At 48.5% G+C, this 19,317-nt stretch overlaps 1 protein-coding gene across 2 annotated transcripts; it reads left to right on the top strand.

Annotated features, from left to right (window-relative positions):
- Window positions 1-6,909: 6,909 nt before the first annotated feature.
- On the top strand, window positions 6,910-17,260 carry PLAAT5 (phospholipase A and acyltransferase 5). 2 transcript variants are annotated; one of them, XM_059159019.1, is made up of 6 exons: window positions 6,910-7,098; window positions 7,985-8,069; window positions 10,049-10,157; window positions 12,984-13,092; window positions 14,120-14,382; window positions 16,267-17,260. In XM_059159019.1, the coding sequence occupies exons 1-6, from the start codon at window positions 7,008-7,010 to the stop codon at window positions 16,357-16,359; spliced, it is 750 nt and encodes a 249-aa protein (XP_059015002.1). In that variant the 5' UTR covers window positions 6,910-7,007; the 3' UTR covers window positions 16,360-17,260. The 2 variants fall into 2 exon arrangements, with proteins under 2 accessions (XP_059015002.1, XP_059015001.1); XM_059159018.1 differs by having other exon boundaries at window positions 12,984-13,098.
- The last annotated feature ends 2,057 nt before the right edge of the window (window positions 17,261-19,317 follow it).

Raw genomic sequence — 19,317 nt, 5'->3', positions numbered from 1 at the left:
AGAAAGCTGCTCTGATGGCAGAGCAGGCTCTGGGGCGGTTCTGGGGAAAGACAGCGGAGCCCGAGCTCCTCAAGTGTGGCATCAGCGTGGCCTGGAAGCTTGTTAGAAATGTGTCCTTCTGGGCCCCACCCCAGACCTATGGAAGGGGAATCTCTCTGGTGGTGGGGGGCCCAGGAATCTGCATTTTCACCCGCTCCCCAGGTGATTCTGATGCATGTGGGTGTTGGAGAAGCCCTCACTGACTGGGGCCTTAACTGGCAGGGTCTGGGGTGCGGAACCAGGAAGTTTGCTTGGCTCTTGCTGGGTAGGAGGAGCTGGGCTGCAGGAGGTTCTCGTATGGGGAAATTCAATCAGAGGTGTATTAAGACAGAATAATCCGGATGCATACCGTGGAGGAGAAACCGAGGTGGAGAATCCTGTTGGGCAAGCCAGGGGGCCCTGCCGCTGGGAGGCAGGCCTGGGTCTTGGTCCTTTCAGCCTGAAGCAAAGTGCCCTCCCCCACCCTCCTGGGGGGCCTCAGTCCCCCTCTGAATCGAGGAAGGAGGGTAGCATAGCAAAATAACACAGACTGGGCTGCTTAAACACAGATGTTCATTTTCTCGTGACTCTGGAAGCTAGAAGCCCAAGATCAAGGTGTCCGCAAGGATTTTTTTTTTCCCACTGAGGCTTGTGGAGGGTTGCCCCTTGATCGGTGTGTGTCCTAATCTCTTATAAGTAGGCAAATCATCTGGAATTCTACCCATATGAACTCATTTTACCTTAATTACCCTTTTAAAAAGGGCCTTATGTCCAAATAGAGTCTCATTCTATTTCCTGGGGGTGAGGACTTCAATATCTGATTTTGGGGGGCAGAGCACAATTCAGAGGAATGGTTGTAGCTGGTCTCCCCCTGGAATGCCAAGACCGTTGCAGGGGTTGGGAGTGGGGGCAGATGAGGGCCCGAAGCAGAGGGTAGAAGGTGGTGCATTTCATTTCTCCTTTCCTTGGGTTTTGACAGCTGCAAGGGACCTGGCTGGGCTTAAAGCATGACTCCAGAGCTTGTGGAACATGCGAGGCTACAGAGTGAGAGAGGGCCTTCGCGTCTGTGGGTCTGTCCAGGAGTGGGAGAGGACAAATCCTTTTTCTTGAGCCAGAGGGAGGGGAACTTGTGGGAGAGGGGAAAGGCCTGATAATGACCCTGACTTTGATGGGAGGGGGGAGGGGTTTCCCTGCCCCAGGCTGGTGCCCCCCCCTCCACTCCAGCTCCCTAGACCTGGGCTTGTCCCTCTGAGCCCTTATCATAACTGGTCATTATATATCAAAGAATTGTCTAATGTTTTTCTCCCCCTCTCCCTACTTCCCAGCTATAAATTCCATGAGGGCAAATTTACACTTAGACCCTCAGCACCAAGCAAGCCTGACACCAACCAAGTGCTCAAATGTATTTAAAGAATGAATGACTGGGCGCCTGGGTGGCTCAGTGGGTTAAAGCCTCTGCCTTCGGCTCAGGTCATGATCTCAGGGTCCTGGGATGGAGTCCCCCATCAGACTCTCTGCTCAGTGCGGAGCCTGTTTCCCTTCCTCTCTCTCTGCCTGCCTCTCTGCCTGCTTGTGATCTCTGTCAAATAAATAAAATCTTAAAAAAAAAAAAAAAAAAAAAGGAATGACTGACTACCTGGAGCTGTGGTTTCGGGCTCCTATCCGGCTACCAGCACCTTCTGTCTCTCCCCAGCAGCCGTGGAGTCCTGGCACAAGCCCACGGGAGGCGGCTACTCTTCTCACCGGCTGCAGATTGTCATCGAGGCAAATTTATCTATTTGTCTATGAGGAACCAGTTAGTAGCCGGGGAATCATAATCGGGACCTCAGGGTGCCACTTTCTCCCCCATTCTTTGATCTCGCAACTTCTTCCCCTATCCGTGCTCTTGCATGGGTATAGCTCTGGGCCTGGGGAGAAACTAACGCCCAGATTCACCTACTTTGGTCTACATCTGAGCCTCCGTCTCTCTGGCTCCCTTCCAGGTCCCTGGAGAGTCTCACAGATCCTCCTTCTCTCGGGACCAGTTCTGCACCATCCTGGAACAGACAGTAGGATAATGAATAGAAATCCTGGGCAGGAAGGATCGACAGAACTGGACAGCAGGCTGGTGAGAAAGATAAGGAAAAGGGACCAAAGGGAAAAGAAAAAAAAAAAAGCCTCCAACATCTTGAACCAAAGGATTGGGAAGAGTCTGGTAAACTGATGGAAAAACAGAGAAGCTGTGGGTTCAATCTGGAAGGTGGGCTAATTCCAGGCAGGACCATTTTGGGGGAGGGGGAGGGTGCAGGAAATGGCCTGGACAGGGGATGTTCAGTCCCTGAACATTTGTTAGTTTATACGTTTCTAGGAATTTACCCCTGTCTTTCAGATTGCCCAATTTGTTGGCCTATAATTGTCCATAATATTCTCTTATGATTGTTTGTATTTTAGTCAGCATCTGTTGAAGGAATGGAGGTGCTATTGCCTGAAAGCTTGTTAATACACTCTGGAGAAGACAGTTTCAACTTATTTGGGTGCTGCTCTGCCCTGTGAGAGAATGTTTGCATCTGCTGCCATTTTGTGCAACAAGGTGCTGTGGTCGTTACAGGGAGGTCGTCTTGCTCTCAAGGAGCTTCGACTTGAAGAGAGACGACATACACCTGGAGGAGAAAACCAATAGGACAAAGCCAGCCACTTTTTATTCATCTCCCCCCACACAGAGGTCGAACCATCTAGATGGAAGTGTTGTAAAATGGGAAGAACAAACACCCCCCATAACTTCATTCAGTAGGCTAACACAACACTTTTCATTCCTTTGATGTTTATCCTATGAACAGTCTTCCCTCCCCCATGGAACATAAGTTTGGGGAAGAATCTCAACCAAAAACTTGATGTAGCGTGATTTTTTCCTCGCCCATGGCTCTTGACCATGTAGGCTGACTCTCTTTTTCCTGCTGGGTTCCTGTCACTTTCCAATCATTTTCGGTTACTGAAACCCAATATAGTTTAGCACTGGCCATCGATGTTGGTGACACTGCAGAAAGAAACAGAAGCAGACGTATTTACTTCCTGATGGAAGGGTGTGTGGGGTCTCCTCCGGGCACCATGAGAGCCGGGAGAGATATATGGTAGGAGTTCCTAAGGACTATGTTTTACGAAGAAGAAAGATGACGTCAGAGGGAAGGTTTGCGATGCAAGAAGGAGTGCTGAGGAGTGGTAGTGGCCAACTGGCAAATCTAAACGAATGTCTGTGTGATATATGAATGGTAATTATGTGAATTCAGGCTAAAAAAAAAAAGGGCAAAACTAAAATAACATGGGAGAGGAAGACAGAGGTGAATGTTCTGACATCCTTGCATTGTTGCAGAGGGGTGTTTAAGATATTAATTTTGGACTTTGAGCATGCATGTTAAAATTTCAAGTGCAATAAATGAAAAGATACTGGGTAAACTTCCCAACGAGAAGAGGGAAAAACACAATATACTGAAGATCGGATCTTTATGAAGAATAATATAAAACTTCATTGGGGACGCCTGGGTGGCTCAGTTGGTTGGGCAACTGCCTTCAGCTCAGGTCATGACCCAGGAGTCCCGGGAACGAGTCCCACGTCGGGCTCCCAGCTCCACAGAGAGTCTGCTTCTCCCTCTGAACTTCTCCCCTCTCATGCTTTCTCTTTCTCTCTCTCTCAAATGGATAAATGAAGTCTTTACAAAAAAATACTTCACTGGAAAGACAACTATCATATGATCTCCCTGATATGAAGAAGTCGAGAAGCAACATGAGGGGTTTGGGGGGTAGGAAAAGAATAAATGAAACAAGATGGGATTGGGAGGGAGACAAACCATAAGAGACTCTTAATGTCACAAAATAAACTGAGGGTGACCCGGGGGTGGGGGGGGTTGGGAGAGGGTGGTGGGGTTATGGACACTGGGGAGGGTAGATGCTATGGTGAGTGCTGTGAAGTGTGTAAATCTGGCGATTCACAGATACCCCTGGGTCTAATAATACATTATATGTTTATAAAAAATTTTTAAAAATTATAAAAAAATACTTCATTGGAAGATGTTAAAGAAGACCTCACAAACAGGGATACTATGTAATTGATTGGAAGACTCTGTTTTGTAAAGATTCGAAATTGCCAAATTGACATACAGATTCAAGGTAATTTCAATCAAGATGCCAACAGAGTATTTTTTTTAAAGATTTTTATTTGTTTATTTGATAGAGAGAGAGATCACAAGTAGGCAGAGAGGCGGGCAGGTTGGGGGGGGGGGAGCAGGCTCCCCGCTGAGGAGAGAGCCGGATGTGGGGCTCGAACCCAGGACCCTGAGACCATGACCTGAGCCAAAGGCAGAGGCTTAACCCACTGAGTCACCAGGCGCCCCTCAACAGAGTATTTTGAGCAATTTAGCAACCTATCTTTATGTAAGGGCAAAAGCCCAAGAATAGTTAAGAAACTCCTGTGAAAGAATAAAGGTGGGGGGGGGGAGTCTCCAGAATTCCATATATTGAGACTTATTATAAAGATTTAATAATTAAGATCACCTGATAGGAGCACGAGGACAGACACATTTACCAGTGGAGTAGAATAGAGCCAACGATATTCTTGCTTGTTTTCTAAAGTCTGACACCTAACACAGGTCGTCTTGCTCATTCCTGGGGGAAGAAGAAGCTACAAATAAGCCAGGTTGAGCTAAATAGTACGGGGATTATTCATATGGGGAAAAAAAATCAAGTCCACATAGATTAAATGAAAACGACAACATTTAAAACTTTTACAAGAAAATGTAGAAGAATATCTTTCTGACTTCAGAGCAAGAAAGAACTTCATGGCAAGATGCAGAGTGCTAACCACAAAAGAGAGGACTGATAAACTCTACCGCATTAAAGTTAAAAAGTTCTCTTTAACTGGAGACTCATAAAGAAAGTGAAGACAAGCCATTACCTGGAAGAAAATAAGTGTAAACAAATAAAACTGACGACTCCAGAGAAAATTGGGCAAAAGACATGAAAAGTCACTTTTTACAAGAGGAAATTTAATTGGCTGATTATATATCTCTCTCTCTATATCTACATATATATGTGTCTATATATATACATATATGTATGTGTATATATATATATATATATATATATATATAGACACACACACACACACATATATGTTTCAATCTTAGTGATCAGTGAAAAGCAAATAAAAACTTCCAGTAAGACTTCTTAGTAAAATACTATTTTATATCCATTTGCCTGGAAAAAGCAAATATGACAGTACTAAGCGTTGGTGAAGATGTAAATCCACAGGAATTCTTTTTTTAAAATTTTTTTTATTTTTTAAATTTATTTCTTTGACAGAGATCACAAGTAGGCAGAGAGGGGGTGGGGAGGGGGAGCAGGCTCTCTGCCAAGCAGAGAGCCCCATGTGGGGCTCAATCCCAGGACCCTGAGATCCTAAGGAAGGCAGAGGCTTTAACCCACCTGAGCCACCCAGGCAGCCCAGTCCACAGGAATTCTTACTTGCTACTGGTAGACATTGAATTGGCGCCATCACTTGGAGAAATGTTTTAATGTTTTGTCGTAAAGTTGAATCTTTGCATACCTTCCCAGGTACTGAATTCTGTAGAATCTCCTGCAAGCATCGTCAGGGCACAATTTGGGTTCTTTTCAATAATTTCTAATTCCAAATTCAGAAGTAACCATGTGGCTTTGGCACCAGATGGATAAATTGTGGTACATTCACAGAATGGACTGTTTTCCAGCAGGGAAAATGACTTACAGATTTATACAGTAAGATGTAGGTATTATGGAAACAGCTTCGAAAGAAGCAAGTTGCGGAACATACAGCATACCGTTTCTATAAAGCTTCCAATATACAGAAGGAAAGGATGGATGAGAAGTACAAAGAAGGGGTTTTACAAAGCTACTTTTAAAAAAGGCAAGGGCACAAGAGCGCCTGGGTGGCTCAGCCGGTTAAGCGTTGCCTTCAATTCAGGTCATGATCCCAGGATCGAGCGCCGGGAAGGGCTCCCCACTCAGCCTGGAGTCTGCTGTTTCCTTTCCCTTTGCCTCTGCCTCGGCTCGTGCTCGCTCTCTTCCAGATAAATAAAATCCTTAGGAAAAAAGAGCAAGGGCGTAATAGAAGAGTCGGGAGAGGTTATCTCTCCTGAGGCAGAGGGAGGCAGGGAGATAGGATAAGGGACTAGCGCACCCGTGGGAGCATCTGTGCTAGGTATATTCCCGTTCTTAAGTAGACTGGTGCGTCCCTGGAGAATAATTTTATTACATTTCACAATTACATGTATTCCACGTGTTCTTTCTTTCTTTCTTTCTTCCTTCCTTCCTTTCTTTCTTTCTTTCTTTTTTTAAGTAAGCTCAGCGCCCAGCATGGAGCCATCCTTGGTCTAGAACTCACCACCCTGATATAAAGACCTGAGCCATTATCGGGAGTCCGACGCCTAACCGACTGAGGCACCCAGGGCCCCTCCCTGTGTTCTTTTGTATATATTACGTAGGATATATAATTAGTTACAAAATATATAATTTAAGTTATATAAATAATTCAAATAAAAAAAACCGTGACTCCCTCAAGATCTCCATTCCCGAGCGTGCCGCCCCAGGCCTGCCCAAGGTGGCATCAGTGCGTTTGTCGCTCCTCCATCCGCTTCTGCAGCCGCGTCCGATGGCACCTCCGGCCTTCGTGCCCACTGTTTGCGCGGCCTTCCACCTAACCCACCGCACCCCCTGTGACCTCCGCCGCGACTTTCCTCGCCTTTCCTGGGCCTCTAAGCGCGCCCCCCGCCACGAGCGCCCTGTCTGTTCCCCCAGCCGTGCGCACGGCGCCCGCGCGCCCCCGCCGTTTGCTGCGCGCCCCGGCTTCGCGGCCAGGCGCCCCCCTGCCCCCTTGCCCCCCGCAGGTCCTCACCGCGCCGCGCCAGCGCCCCCCACCCCGCCGGCTCCGCCAGCCCCGCGCAGAGCCGACGGGGTCCCAGCCGGTGCGGAGCCGCAGAAGCGGGATGGGCCTGGGCCCCGCCGCCCGCGGGGAGAGAAGGCGTCGCCTCTCTCGCTTACCCCGGCCCCGCCCCGGCCCCGTCCCGGGAGCCGCAGGTACGCTGCTTGGGGACCGGCCACCAGCCCCCGGCGGGTCCGCTGTGCTCTCCTCCGTCGGGCCGCAGGAACCCGGCTCCTCCATCGGACCCCAGAAAAGGCACCAGAGATGCCTTCAAGGCTCCTTCTCCTAGCTAGGTGCTGGCGGTGCGAAATGCCGGTTAACCGGAATGAGCGCATACTTGGAGTGATCTTTCGTTGGTAATTCAACCAAAGCGAGCCAGGCGTCCAGCGCCTCCCTCGGGTGTCCCCCCTCTGACTCTGTTCGGGGTAGAGCTGGAAGCAGAGTTGGCAGCTCCAGGACAGCTGACGATGGCTCTAGGACTCAAGGGCCGCTGAAGCTTCTGCTGTCAGGTTTAGCCCCCGGATGTCTGGGATCTCACTTCGTCCCCTCCCCGAGCTTATCCCTGGGAGTTCCAAAGTCTCTTCTTTCCAGAGGAACTGAGACCTCTCCAGCACCCAGTCTCACAATCCACTCACTTCCTCACCCCAAATCTGAGGGCTGACCGGGCCAGGCACGGTTCTCGACTGGAGCTCTGAGCCCACCTTCACAGAGATGTCAAGATGCTCGCTCCAACAATCCTTCCATAGATTTTGTTCCTTGTAGGTGGCAGTTGTGGTTTGTTTTTCATTTATTTTTTTAAGGATTTTATTTATTTATTAGAGAGAGAGAGAGGGAGAGCGTGAAAGCACAAGCAGGGGGAGTGCCAGAGGGAGGGGGAGAAGCAGGCTCCCTGTTGAGCTGGGAGCCTAATGTGGGGCTTCATCCCAGGACCCCGGGATCATGACTGGGTCTGAAGGCACTTAAGGACTGAGCCACCCAGATGTCCAGGCAGTTGTGGTTTAAATAGCATCCTCCTCCTCCCCACCCCCCACCCCCTATCAGAAGAATCATCTCAAGCGTTGGTCCAGCTCTCGCCCAAGGAGCCACAGCAGGGAACCTCAGAGCTGAGCAGAAGCAGCCAGGAGGGGTAAGAGTCTCCGTGTGGAAGGACTAGGTCTTCCGGTGGGGAAGACTTTGGAGAACCGACTTTGGTAACAATCCTATAAAGCAAATCCCGAGCTGGTTTCCATAGGAACCAGCCTACTTGCCCCCTAACCAGCGAGGGGAGGGCTGCTGTGCACTGGGTAATAGATGACCACCAGGCCTGGGACCCGCTGGTGGGACCTGCTGGGCAGCAGTTTCTAGCCGCAAGGCCTCCAGAACCCTGAGAACTGGTTTACCGCGTGGCCACGTGGTCTCACTAATGAATTATGTGATCTTGCAAATTGCCTCAGTTCACTTTCATTAAAAACAAGGTTTGCTTCAATTTGCAAGGACCTGGATGGAACTAGGGAGTATTATGCTAAGCGAAATAAGTCAATCAGAGAAAGATGATTATCATTTGATCTCTTTGATATGAGGAATTTGAGAGCCGGGGGTGGGGGTTGTGAGAATTAGGGAGGGAAAAAATGAAACCAGATGGGACTGGGCAGGGAGACAAAGGATAAGAGATTCTTAATCTCAGGAAACAGAATGAGGTTTGCTGAGGGGTGGGGTTGGAGCCCGGAGGATTAGGGTGGCTGAGTTGTGGATGTTGGGGAGGAGAGTGCTATGGTGAGTGCTGTGAATTGTGTTAAGCCTGGTGATTCACAGACCTGTAGCCCTGGGGCAAATAATACATTATATGTTAATCCTAATAATAATAATAATAAAGCATGGTTTGCTTCTTTTTAAAATTGTGAGGGTCTGACTGTTCCCCAAAGAGCTATACTCCATCCCCGCACACTATACTTTGGAGAAGCAGTAAAGTATGGGGGAACGGCAAATAAAATGCCATTTTTTGGTTGATAATGTACCAGATGTGTATATATTATGCTCTCTCTCTCTTTTTTTTTAGAAGATTTTATTTATTTATTTGACAAAGATCCCAAGTAGGCAGAGAGGCATCCAGAGAGGGAGGGGGGAAGCAGGCTTCCCGAGAAGAGAGCCCCATGCGGGGCTTAATCCCAGGACCCTGGGATCATGACCCAAGCTGAAGGCAAAGGCTTTAACCCACTGAGCCACCCAGGCGACCCTCTCTCTTTTAACCCTCTAGACCCTCTGGACAACTCTGAGATGCAAATACTCTCATCTCTGTTTTATAGATAATCAAATTGATGTTCAGACACATTCATTTACTAGCTCAAAGTTGGATAGCAAGGATCAGAGCCAGGATTCAAACCCCGTATTTTTTTTTTTAAGATTTTTTTTTTTTTAAGTAATCTCCACATCCAGTATAGGGCTTGAACTCACAAACCCGAGATCAAGAGACACACACTAGAACACTCTCCTGACTGAGCCAGCCAGGCCCCCCAAACCTAGGCCTTTTTGACCCCACTATATTTCACTATATTATCCCAAAGCTTATTCCTGCCGTTGGTTTCAGTCCTCTCAAAATAACGTTTTGGTTCAAGAAACAAAATATACTGATTTATTTCAAGATATATGCAGTTACAGTATTGAGGCATAATAAGATTTCTCAGATTTATGGACCTAGTTGTTGGAAGAAACAGCTCAAGGGGTTTGCCTCTCCCAGTAGGATGGGCAGAAGGAAGGGAGGGAATAGAGCCCTGTTGTATTTCATTAGAAGCCATTATGGACCGTTACCATTTCTTTAAACCTATGTACAGGTGTCATTTTGATAATGTAAGAAAGATGATCAGCAGTAAAAAAAAAAAAAAAAAATCCTGAAATCTACTCAGTGCTATCATTAGCAGTTTAATGATCATTCGAAATGCAGGAAACGGCAATTATTTTGTAAGGCAGCTAAGAGCGTGATCACAGAAACACGCTTTGGGGAAACTGTTTCTTTCCTAGGGTCTCGAAATTGAAAGAGATCTGAAAATCACAAGTCTGAAGTAATACAGAATTTCCAGTAATGGTGAAATGTTGTTATTCGTTAACTCTGTGATCACAAAATTCATCTAGGGAGAAGCCCGTAGTTAACTTGGAGACCACACCCCAGGAGAAAAGAGCAGAGTTGAATTCAGCCCCGAAGCCTGAGAGCGCCGGGAAATTGGCAAAGCAAGCCGCTGAGGTGGGAATCCCAGGAGTTCTTTGAGTGTATCTTTAATATGCCCGTGACTTCTCTACAGACTCTTTGCTTTATTTAGATTGTGTGGCAGGTTGAAGTGCATATTGATTTGGGATATTGGTTGTGCCTTAAAATTTTTTTTGAAAACAGCTTTGTTGAACTCTATTAAGCTTTACTGAGCTATAACTACATAAGGTATACATTTTTAGAATATACTGTTGGATATGTTTGGTATGGTGTGTGTACACCCATGAAACCATCACCACAGTCAAGATAATGAATATCTCCATAACTCCCGAAACGTTTTCTTTTGTAAATCCCGCCTCTTCTCCCCCCTCCCTCCTCCCCAGGCAGCCCCTGACTGGCTTCTTGTCACTATACATTAATTTGCATTTTTTAGAGAATTCCTCAATGGAATCATATTGTCTAGGCTCTTTTTGTCCATCTCCTTTCACATAATTTCTTGTAATTAAAGTTATATCCATATTGTTGTGTGTGATTAATAGTTCATTCCTTTTTATTACCGAGTAGGAATGCATTGTATGAATACACCATTGTTTGTCCATTCATCACTTGATTGGCATTTGGGCTGTTACCGGTTTTTGGCTATTAGAAATAAAACTGCCACGAACATTTGTGTGCACGTCAGATGTTGTACAGACAGATCTTGTCTTTTCTCTTGGGTGAATACCTAGGAATGAAATGGCTAGATCATACGGTAGAAGTATTTTTTTTTTAATTTTATTTATTTATTTGAGAGAGAAGGGGTGGAGGGGCATAGGGAGAGAGAGAATCTCAAGCAGTCTCCCTCTTGGAGCACAGAGCCCTCCCGGGGCTCAGTCTCAGGACCCTGAGCCAGAGGCAGATGCTTAATTGAGCCAACCCAGGCTCCCCCATATGTAGTTGCATTTCTAACCTCCTATTTTCCAAACCGGTGGTGTTGTTTTACATTCCCGCCAGCAGAGTGTGGAAGTTCCAGTGCCTCCCCATCGGCATTTGGTTGTCTCTTTAATTGTTGGTATCGTCACAGGTCTGTAAGGGTCTCATTGTGGTTTTAATTTGCATTTCTCTAAGGACTGACGATGTTGAACATCTTCCATATCCATCTTCCTTGGTGAAGCTTCCAAATCCTTTTGCCCGTTTCCCCCCTTGGTTTCTTCAGAAATTCTGTGTCCATGCCTTTCATCAGATACATGCTTTGCAGGATCCTCTCAGTGTCTGTGGCTTGTGTCTTCATTCTCTTAACAAGAGCTCTCGAAGAACAAAGTTTTTAAATTTTGATGAAGTCCAATGGATGGTGGTGATGGTTTTGTAAATTTGTAAATTTTGTACATTGTAGTTCAGAAAAGAAACAGGTACCCCCTTTTACTTCTGTGAATTTTTGCCAGGCAAAGGGCTGTCCTCCACCAGGAAAATAGAGCTGGCACCTGGGAGGTGAGATACAACCTTGAGGAAATTAGACTAAAGTGGGCAAATGGTTGAATAAGTGACAAAGCCATTGTGAAGCTGATGGGTAGGTGGGGCCATCTAGCTTCACAATGTGAAGCTAGATGATCCACTCCAGGGCTCCCCAGGTCTCTGTGGGCTCTGACTGCCCAGCGTGCTTTCTCAGGGAGTAACCAGTGAGCAGAACTTCTTCCCAGGACCCCTCCGACAAACTTAGGGACAGTTTGGGAGGGATGCATAGTACAGAAGGAGGGGATAAGAGAGTTCTTTTTCTTTTTCCTTTTTCTTTTTTTTAGTTTGGGTTTGCAATTGCAAAGCTCTAGGTTTTCTTTTCTTTTTTTTTTTTAATTGTGCTAAGACAGCGCACTTTACATGAGATTTACCCTCTTAATAAATTTTTAAGTACACACTATTGCATTGTGCCCACATACAGGCATGTGTGGCACAAACACACACACACACACACACACACACACACACACACACACACTGTCTCTTCCCTAGGCCTCTTTGAAGGGATAGAGTATCAGCACTTTGGGTCCAATCAAGAGATAGAAACTACCCAGTAGATTAAACAGGGGAAAGGTTAAAAAATTGTTAAACTATATAAGAGTAACTATAAGAAATGAAGAAACTCAACATGGCCTCCCAGGCCTGAGGGAGAATTCTCAGGGAAGGACAGACTTGGAAGGGGTTTCCTAACCTCCTCATTAGAGAGGAGATCAGAGAAGTTTGGTTTGGACAGGGGGCGGTGGTGGTGGCGGGCTCTCAGCAGGTGGTTTGAGCATGCAGACTTGGGGGGACCCTCTGGATCAGTCCATGTGGGATCCGTGCAGAGGGAGTCAAGACACCAGCAGGTGCTGGAGGTGTTTGGGCACTGATTTCTCTGTGGAAGGGCTGAGAAAATGACTGTCGGAGGCTTCTGGCTCAGGTAGAGCTCCGCCGGAGGTCCTCACACCCATCACTGACCATCCCTCTCCCCCGCCCTGCTGCAAGCTAGAACCTGTAGAACCTGCAGGAGAACCCTTCCCTTTTGCAATGCTTAATGAAGTGCTCATTTTTAAGGAGAAAAGCTTAAAAGAGCTCCAGCACATATCACAGAGCTTATCTGGAGGGCACATTTGGAGCCCAGTGGCAATACATCGGCCTCTGGCACAGTTAGCCTGTGGCTTTAATAACCCGAGTGACAGCAGGAGGGGAGCAGCCCCCCATCCCCCACTACCCACCGTCCATGGGAAGAGAGCTTCTGGCAGCCTGGATTTCTATAAAGCAATAAAACCCTGTGTCTTCAGGCCGACTCTAGCTAATCCCCCCCAGACAGGGTCTCCGGAGTTCCTTGGGCAGGTGTAGCTTCTTTATTTTATCTTATTTCTCCCCTCACAGGGCAAACCAAGGCCCAGACCCGGAGACCTGATTGAGATTTTTCGAATTGGCTATGAGCACTGGGCCATCTACGTGGAAGACGACTGCGTGGTGCATCTGGCTGCCCCGAGTAAGGGTGGATACTCTATTGACATATTGATATTCACAGTGAAGTTAGCAGAGTAAGAACAAGTGCATTTAGTTATTGGGTTCCTCAGCAGCTGCCCTTCATTCGCCAAAAAAACACTCAGCGCATTCCTGGCCCTCAGTGGACTGGGTGCGGAGCTTGATCTCTGTCCACCCAACGCCCCCGAGCGTCCAGCCCCAAGGGAGATGCAGTGCACCTGGTGGCCCTGTGTTCGTTGAGCCTCGGTGTCCTTCCTCCTATTTCTGAGGCTTCCCCAGGAGGGGTGCAGATGCCTGCACGTTCCGATGGCCCCTAGATGCTGCTTCCAGCTTCCTGGCTCGTCGCCCTGCTCTTTCTGACTGTTCCCCGACACACAGCTTTCCTTTCATTCCTCAAGGTCGCCTAGTACAAGGCTGAGATTCAACTGGTGACTAATTAAAATTTAGTGGAGATTTGATGGGAGGATGTGGTGATGGAAGAAGATAGAACAGGAGACACACTTAGTCACAGTGGTCCCCTTGGGCGAAGGGACTAGGAGGCGCTGGGAGAAGGGGAGGCTAGGGGACACCCCTGCGTATGCTCTGATGCCTTCTGAATTTTGCATCCTGTGTTAGTACTGTCCACTCAGGATGAAACTGCAGAAGGGTCCTGGGACCAAAGGCCTGTGGCCACACCATGCTCACGGCCCTCACCCCCAAGGCTCAGTCCTCCTCCTCAGGTCCCGCCTCCCCCTGCAGGGCGAAGCCCTCTCCTGTGCCCCGCTACAGGAAAAGATGCTCAACATCATCTGTCATTAAAAAAAAAAAATGCTGATGGGCTGATCTCCAGGTGACAGGTGTCTCACTGGGGTGGCGAAGGCGGGGGCGCAGTTCATGTCATCCACTTGCTGTCCTCGGCCATGCTAAAGCCGAGGCCTTGGAGGGAAGCCGCTTGACGCACATCTTAGATGAGCCAGTGCACTACCCGCCTCCCCGCCCCCAACCCCACAGTCCCTCGCAGTTTTCCAGCTTCTGTTCCTCTTGGTCCCCAGGTGAGGAATTCGAGGTGGGCAGCATCACTTCCGTCTTCAGCAACCGCGCGGTGGTGAAGTACAGCCGCCTGGAGGACGTGCTGCACGGCTGCTCCTGGAAGGTCAACAACAAGCTGGACGGGACGTACCTGCCCCTGCCCGTGGACCAGATCCTCCAGCGCACGAGAAAGATGATCAACAAGATCGTGCAGTACAGCCTGATCGAAGGGAACTGCGAGCACTTTGTCAATGACCTCAGATACGGCGTGCCTCGGAGCCAGCAGGTGCGGCGACTTTGGCTGGGACAGTGGCTTCTGGCTGAGCCTCCTTGGGGCTTGTCATCTCCTCGGTGATCCGAGCGGGGGGTCAGTGGTTTCATGCTCTTTGCTGAGCCGGGGGCCTTCTCCGTCCACAGGACTTCACCGTTCAGGAGGTGGTTTCCCCTCTGTCAGCCCGTGGAGGAGCGCAGAGGCTCTGGGCTGTAGAGCTGGGACCCTTGGTCAGACTCTTCTTCCTGTTTGTTCTTTCACAAAACGGGGGTAAAGTGAGGTTTGGGGCTACATCTGGCCCACAGACATGTTTTGCTTGGTTGGGTAGTGTTGTTGTTGGGTTTTGTTTTTTTAATTTGTAGGTCTTACCAACACTTAAAAATATAGAAATTTTTAAGAAAGATTTTATTTGTTTATTTGACAGAGATCACAAGTAGACAGAGAGGCAGGCAGAGAGAGGGGAACTGGTCCCTGCTGAGCAGAGAGCCTGATACGGGGCTTGATCCCAGGACCCTGGGATCATGACCTGAGCCAAAGGCACAGGCTTTAACAATTTTTTTTTTTAAAGATTTTATTTATTTATTTGACAGAGAGAAATCACAAGTAGACGGAGAGGGAGGCAGAGAGAGAGAGAGGGAAGCAGGCTCCCTGCTGAGCAGAGAGCCCGATGCGGGACTCGATCCCAGGACCCTGAGATCATGACCTGAGCCAAAGGCAGCGGCTTAACCCCCTGAGCCATCCAGGTGCCCCCCAAATATAGAAATTTTATATAAAAAGATCTGGATTCACAGCCATTCTAGAACAACTGATGGATCAGGCCCTGAGGCCCGTGTTCTGCTGGCCGAGTAGTGGCTGTCTCTTTAGATGGGGCGTGTGGGGGTCGACGTGCCACCTGCGAGCTTCGCCTGTCTTACTGGCCTGGCCCGTGCTGTGTTTGGGTATGTGACCCCCCACCACACAGGGTGGGGATAATCCCAATGAGGCACAGTCCATGTGTTCAAGGGCTTTGAAAAATAGCTCAAAAGATCTGTGACAATCTGAGCGGCCCTCTTTCCTATTTGATCCTTACTAAACCCCATGAGCGGAGTGGAAGGTGCATTTATTATCCCCTTTTTGATAGATTGAGACATGAAGAATTAAAGAAGGAACACCTTTTTTTTTTTTTTTTTTTCTGCTTTTTTTCTGTGGCTCTTGTGTCCCCTCAGGGTACTGGGCTCAAATCCCAATGCTGGTCTCTCTGTGGTTGCTGAGTCAGCGTGAGCAGGTCACACACACTCCCCCCCCACCCCCCCCCCCGTCCCCTCCACTTTGCGCACCTTCCTCCTTTGTTTCTGTCCTCTCCCGGCCCGCACTCCATTCTCAGAGGCCTCGCTCCAGTGTAGGGGGGCTTGGGGGTTCCGGTGTCAGGGATCTCCCATCCCACGACATTTGTATATGACAAGACCCTAGGAACCAAATGGAAGCCAGGGAGCCTTCTCTGGAGTGTGGGCCACGCTCAGACACTGATTCCTACCATGACTTTGTTCAAGTGAGTTCCCCTCCCTGGCTCTCAGATTCCCTGTATGTAGATGAAGGTCTCAGTGGCTCAGGCACGCTGAGATCCTTTGCCTCGCTGCCCCTACTCCAGAGGCAGACCCTGGGTGAATGGCTCTGAGGGACCAAGGAGGCCAGGAGCCATGGATGATGCCCTGGAGGGACAGGGAGTGCGACTGCCTCGGATGTCCCATTCTGGGCCATCCCGACTTCTCTAGGTCCCTTGCCATGCTAGGATCTTTGGAAATAGAGGCTAGCACAGGTTACTTCCTCCTCCAGGCAGGCCGGGTGCTGAAGGGGAGTGATGGGGCAGGGCACAAGCCTGGGATCACCCCTGAGTGTCCTGTGGACTGGTCTGCTTTGCAGGTGGAGCACGCACTCATGGAAGGCGCGAAGGCTGCGGGAGCGGTCATCTCAGCCGTCGTGGAGAGCATTAGGCCCAAGCCCATAACGGCCTGAAGGAGCTCGGAACTGCAAGCAGAGGAGGAGCTGCTCTCATCAGCAGGCACGACGTGCCTCCTTGCCTCCCCTTGCCTTCTTTTTCCATAGCCCCACTCGAGTAAATTGTGAACTTCTGGAAGAATCTAGAATGTATCCAAAGACCCCTCCAGAAATACATCCAATATATGTGATCCTAGATCCGTGGACTCTCGGGGTGAGAAGAAACTAATATTTATTATTATGTAATATTTATTATTATGCTTCTGTTAGGCACCAGGCATCGTGCTAGGCATTTCCTAGGCTTGTGTCATCTCCCTCCCGGTGGGAAGGGTCTTGCTGGTTTCTCAGGCTGACTCTGGTCTGTGATGTATGAATACCACCTATGCCATCCTGGAAACCTCTGCTCGAACATTCCCAGGAACAGAGAGCTCTTTTTCAGAAGTTCTTGTTCTTGAACTAGAATGTCTCTAGCTTGTTGCCCTCACACGCGTCCAGCTCTTCCTGACCCGCAGCGCTGTGCGGGGGCAGGAGGGCTTGAAGGAAGCTCAGCGGCTTGCTATGCAGGGTCCCCTGTGCTTAATCCAAAATCATACACCAGCCTTATTCTCTATTGCTGAACACCCCGTGCTTTAAAGTATGATCAACATTTACTTTGCTTTTCTACCTTAGAATTACTGGAAAGTTGGAAATAGTTATTTTCACTGATTTCAGAGAAATACTTAAAATAATTTCCTCCGCGGACTTCTGTGAGCACGAGGGAGAGGAAGGAGTGATTTTTGTGTGTGTGTTGACTGCTGTTGGCATGAAAGCAGATCTAGAATGAAGACCAGGGCCTGTTGGTGCTCACTGAGAGACGAAGGGATCCAGGAAGGCTAGACAGGGCCTCTCAGAATGGCTAGGATCCATGAGTGATGTGGACAGAAGCCACATGAGCATTTCACATGAGATCTGTTAGGATGGCCCGTGAGCCTTTCTCCTATTTGGACGAAGTAGACTCTCAGCGAAACTCTTCCATTTCTTCCCCCTCCCACTCTTTTCCTAGCAATCCGAACTTGACTGCATCCTCCTGTTGTCTGGATGTGTGTCTCTGTATTGCATCTGCCTTTTCCAATGACCTCTCTCTCTGCTTTGCGTGGGGGTTCCAGGGGTTGGTTGCTGGAGCATATGCCCTCATTTCTGTGAATTATGAGGAGGATAAAGTCATTATTACCCTGAGTCCCTCCAACCATCTCTTCCCCACCCCCTAGAATCCCCTGAGCTCCCAATACTACTCCCTTCAGCTCCTTTTTCGTTATGGTCTAGATTGAGGCTTCCTTTGAAGTAGAACCCAACCACCAGGAATTCATCTCCTGTAAAGTATATTCCTTTTAGTTTTGAATTAACTCTGTCGTATATTAGTGAACTTCTTGATTCTGACTCTGACCTCCCAGACCGTAGTTATCACTCATCCAAAAAAACAGATTTGTTTGGTAAACAGACAGACAATTCCTCCATGCCAGAGAGTGGTTAGTAACTTGTGAACTAAGGGCTCATCTATCTCTTGCTTAGGTCTGAGACAGAAGGACACTTCTGGGGTTTCTTTCAGTTTGCACCCAGTGGGGCCGAGGGCCTCAGTTGTGTATCAGGGTTTATGTTCATTCATTCATGCAACAAACCTTTTTGAGCGTCTAGCACGTGCCACATCCTGGTTCTCCCCACGTTGGCCTGAACCCACCGGCAGCGCTTAGGGACAGCAGCAAGAAGTTGCATCGGTTGGAAGGACACAAGACATAGTGTGGGGCGTGGGGTGGAGAACACCTGCTGGACAGCGTTTCCTCCTGCCTCGCAGGTGCGCGTAAGGCTGCGAGCTCTGGAACGCATGCCCTACACTTTGTAGGTGTGGGGTGGGAGGGAGGAGGGTTTCTTAAAGTGCTGTTTACAAACCTGGGGCAGCTCCTGCCTTCTAGGGTCATAACTGCATTCTCTGCTTTGGGTGGAACCACTCGGGTGAGCCTTCCCCGTCTTGGAGCTGTAAGGCACATACCTGCTGTTCCGGGAAAGCCATGTGAATGCCAATGTTTTCGAGATGTTACACATAGATCTCTTGTTTGTCTGCCTTTTTTCTTTCTTTCTTTCTTTCTTTTTTTTTTTTTTTTTAGTGTTTTGATTGCTTTTCCCTTTGCGGGGATAAGGAAGTGGGCTCAGTGGTGGTGTTGGTCCACTGGGCACGTCAAAGGGAAAGTCAAAGAACTTGACTGTGCTGCGTCCCTTCACAGTAGGGGGCCCAGTAGTCATGACACATGACCCAGCAGGGGCTGTTCTCAATCTGGGTGCTTGGCTTACTGATTGAAAGGGCGACATCAGGAAACACTAAATGAGCTCTGTGAAGATTATTATGAGGGTCAAAGGATTTGTTATCACTGGCTGCAAGTGGGAGAGAGAGAGTGGAACACATGTCAGTCAAGGATACCAGCTGAGTCAAAGAATGAAGCCCTCCTCTCGGGCATCAGGCCAGAGGCCAAGGGGAGACATGAGCAGAGGGGAGCAGAGATAATCTGCTCCCAGTGTCTTCTAATGCTCACAATCACCTTTTGTTCTTCTCGAGCCTTGTCTTGAGAAGAGGGATGAAGGAGCCGGGGTGCAAGGCTGTGGTACCCAAGACAGTGACTGCTGCAGAGACAAGAGGCCCAGGGACTGATGGAGGCAGTCCGTCAGAATCAAGCACACGCGGGGCGGGGGGTTGTTCCAGGTCAACATCCTTGGGAAAACCTTGGGAGGGAAGTGGGTCTCCTGCAGTCACACAGGAGGGGAACTTGGTCAAAAAAGTAAGATTTTATTATTATTTTTTATGGAAATGTATGTATTTTTAATTAAAAAATTTTTAGTGCATGTATAATTAATATGCAGCATTATAGTTATTTCAGGTATACAATATAATGTTTCAGCAATTCTGCAGTTGACCCAGTGCTCCTCGTGAAACGTGTGCTCTTAATCCCC

This window comes from Mustela lutreola, chromosome 1, assembly GCF_030435805.1.
Source record: "Mustela lutreola isolate mMusLut2 chromosome 1, mMusLut2.pri, whole genome shotgun sequence".
In the NCBI taxonomy this organism is placed as follows: domain Eukaryota; kingdom Metazoa; phylum Chordata; class Mammalia; order Carnivora; family Mustelidae; genus Mustela; species Mustela lutreola.
The sequence above is the reverse complement of the archived record's forward strand: the minus strand, read 5'-3'. Positions and strand labels throughout refer to the sequence as shown.

Excerpts from the sequence above, each read along its gene's own strand:
- PLAAT5 (XM_059159018.1), top strand. The coding sequence starts at position 7,008 with ATGGGCCTGGGCCCCGCCGCCCGCGGGGAGAGAAGGCGTCGCCTCTCT. Across the intron at positions 10,158-12,983 it reads TGGCAAAGCAAGCCGCTGAG|GGCAAACCAAGGCCCAGACC; the intron begins GTGGGAATCCCA and ends CTCCCCTCACAG. Across the intron at positions 14,383-16,266 it reads GCGTGCCTCGGAGCCAGCAG|GTGGAGCACGCACTCATGGA; the intron begins GTGCGGCGACTT and ends TCTGCTTTGCAG.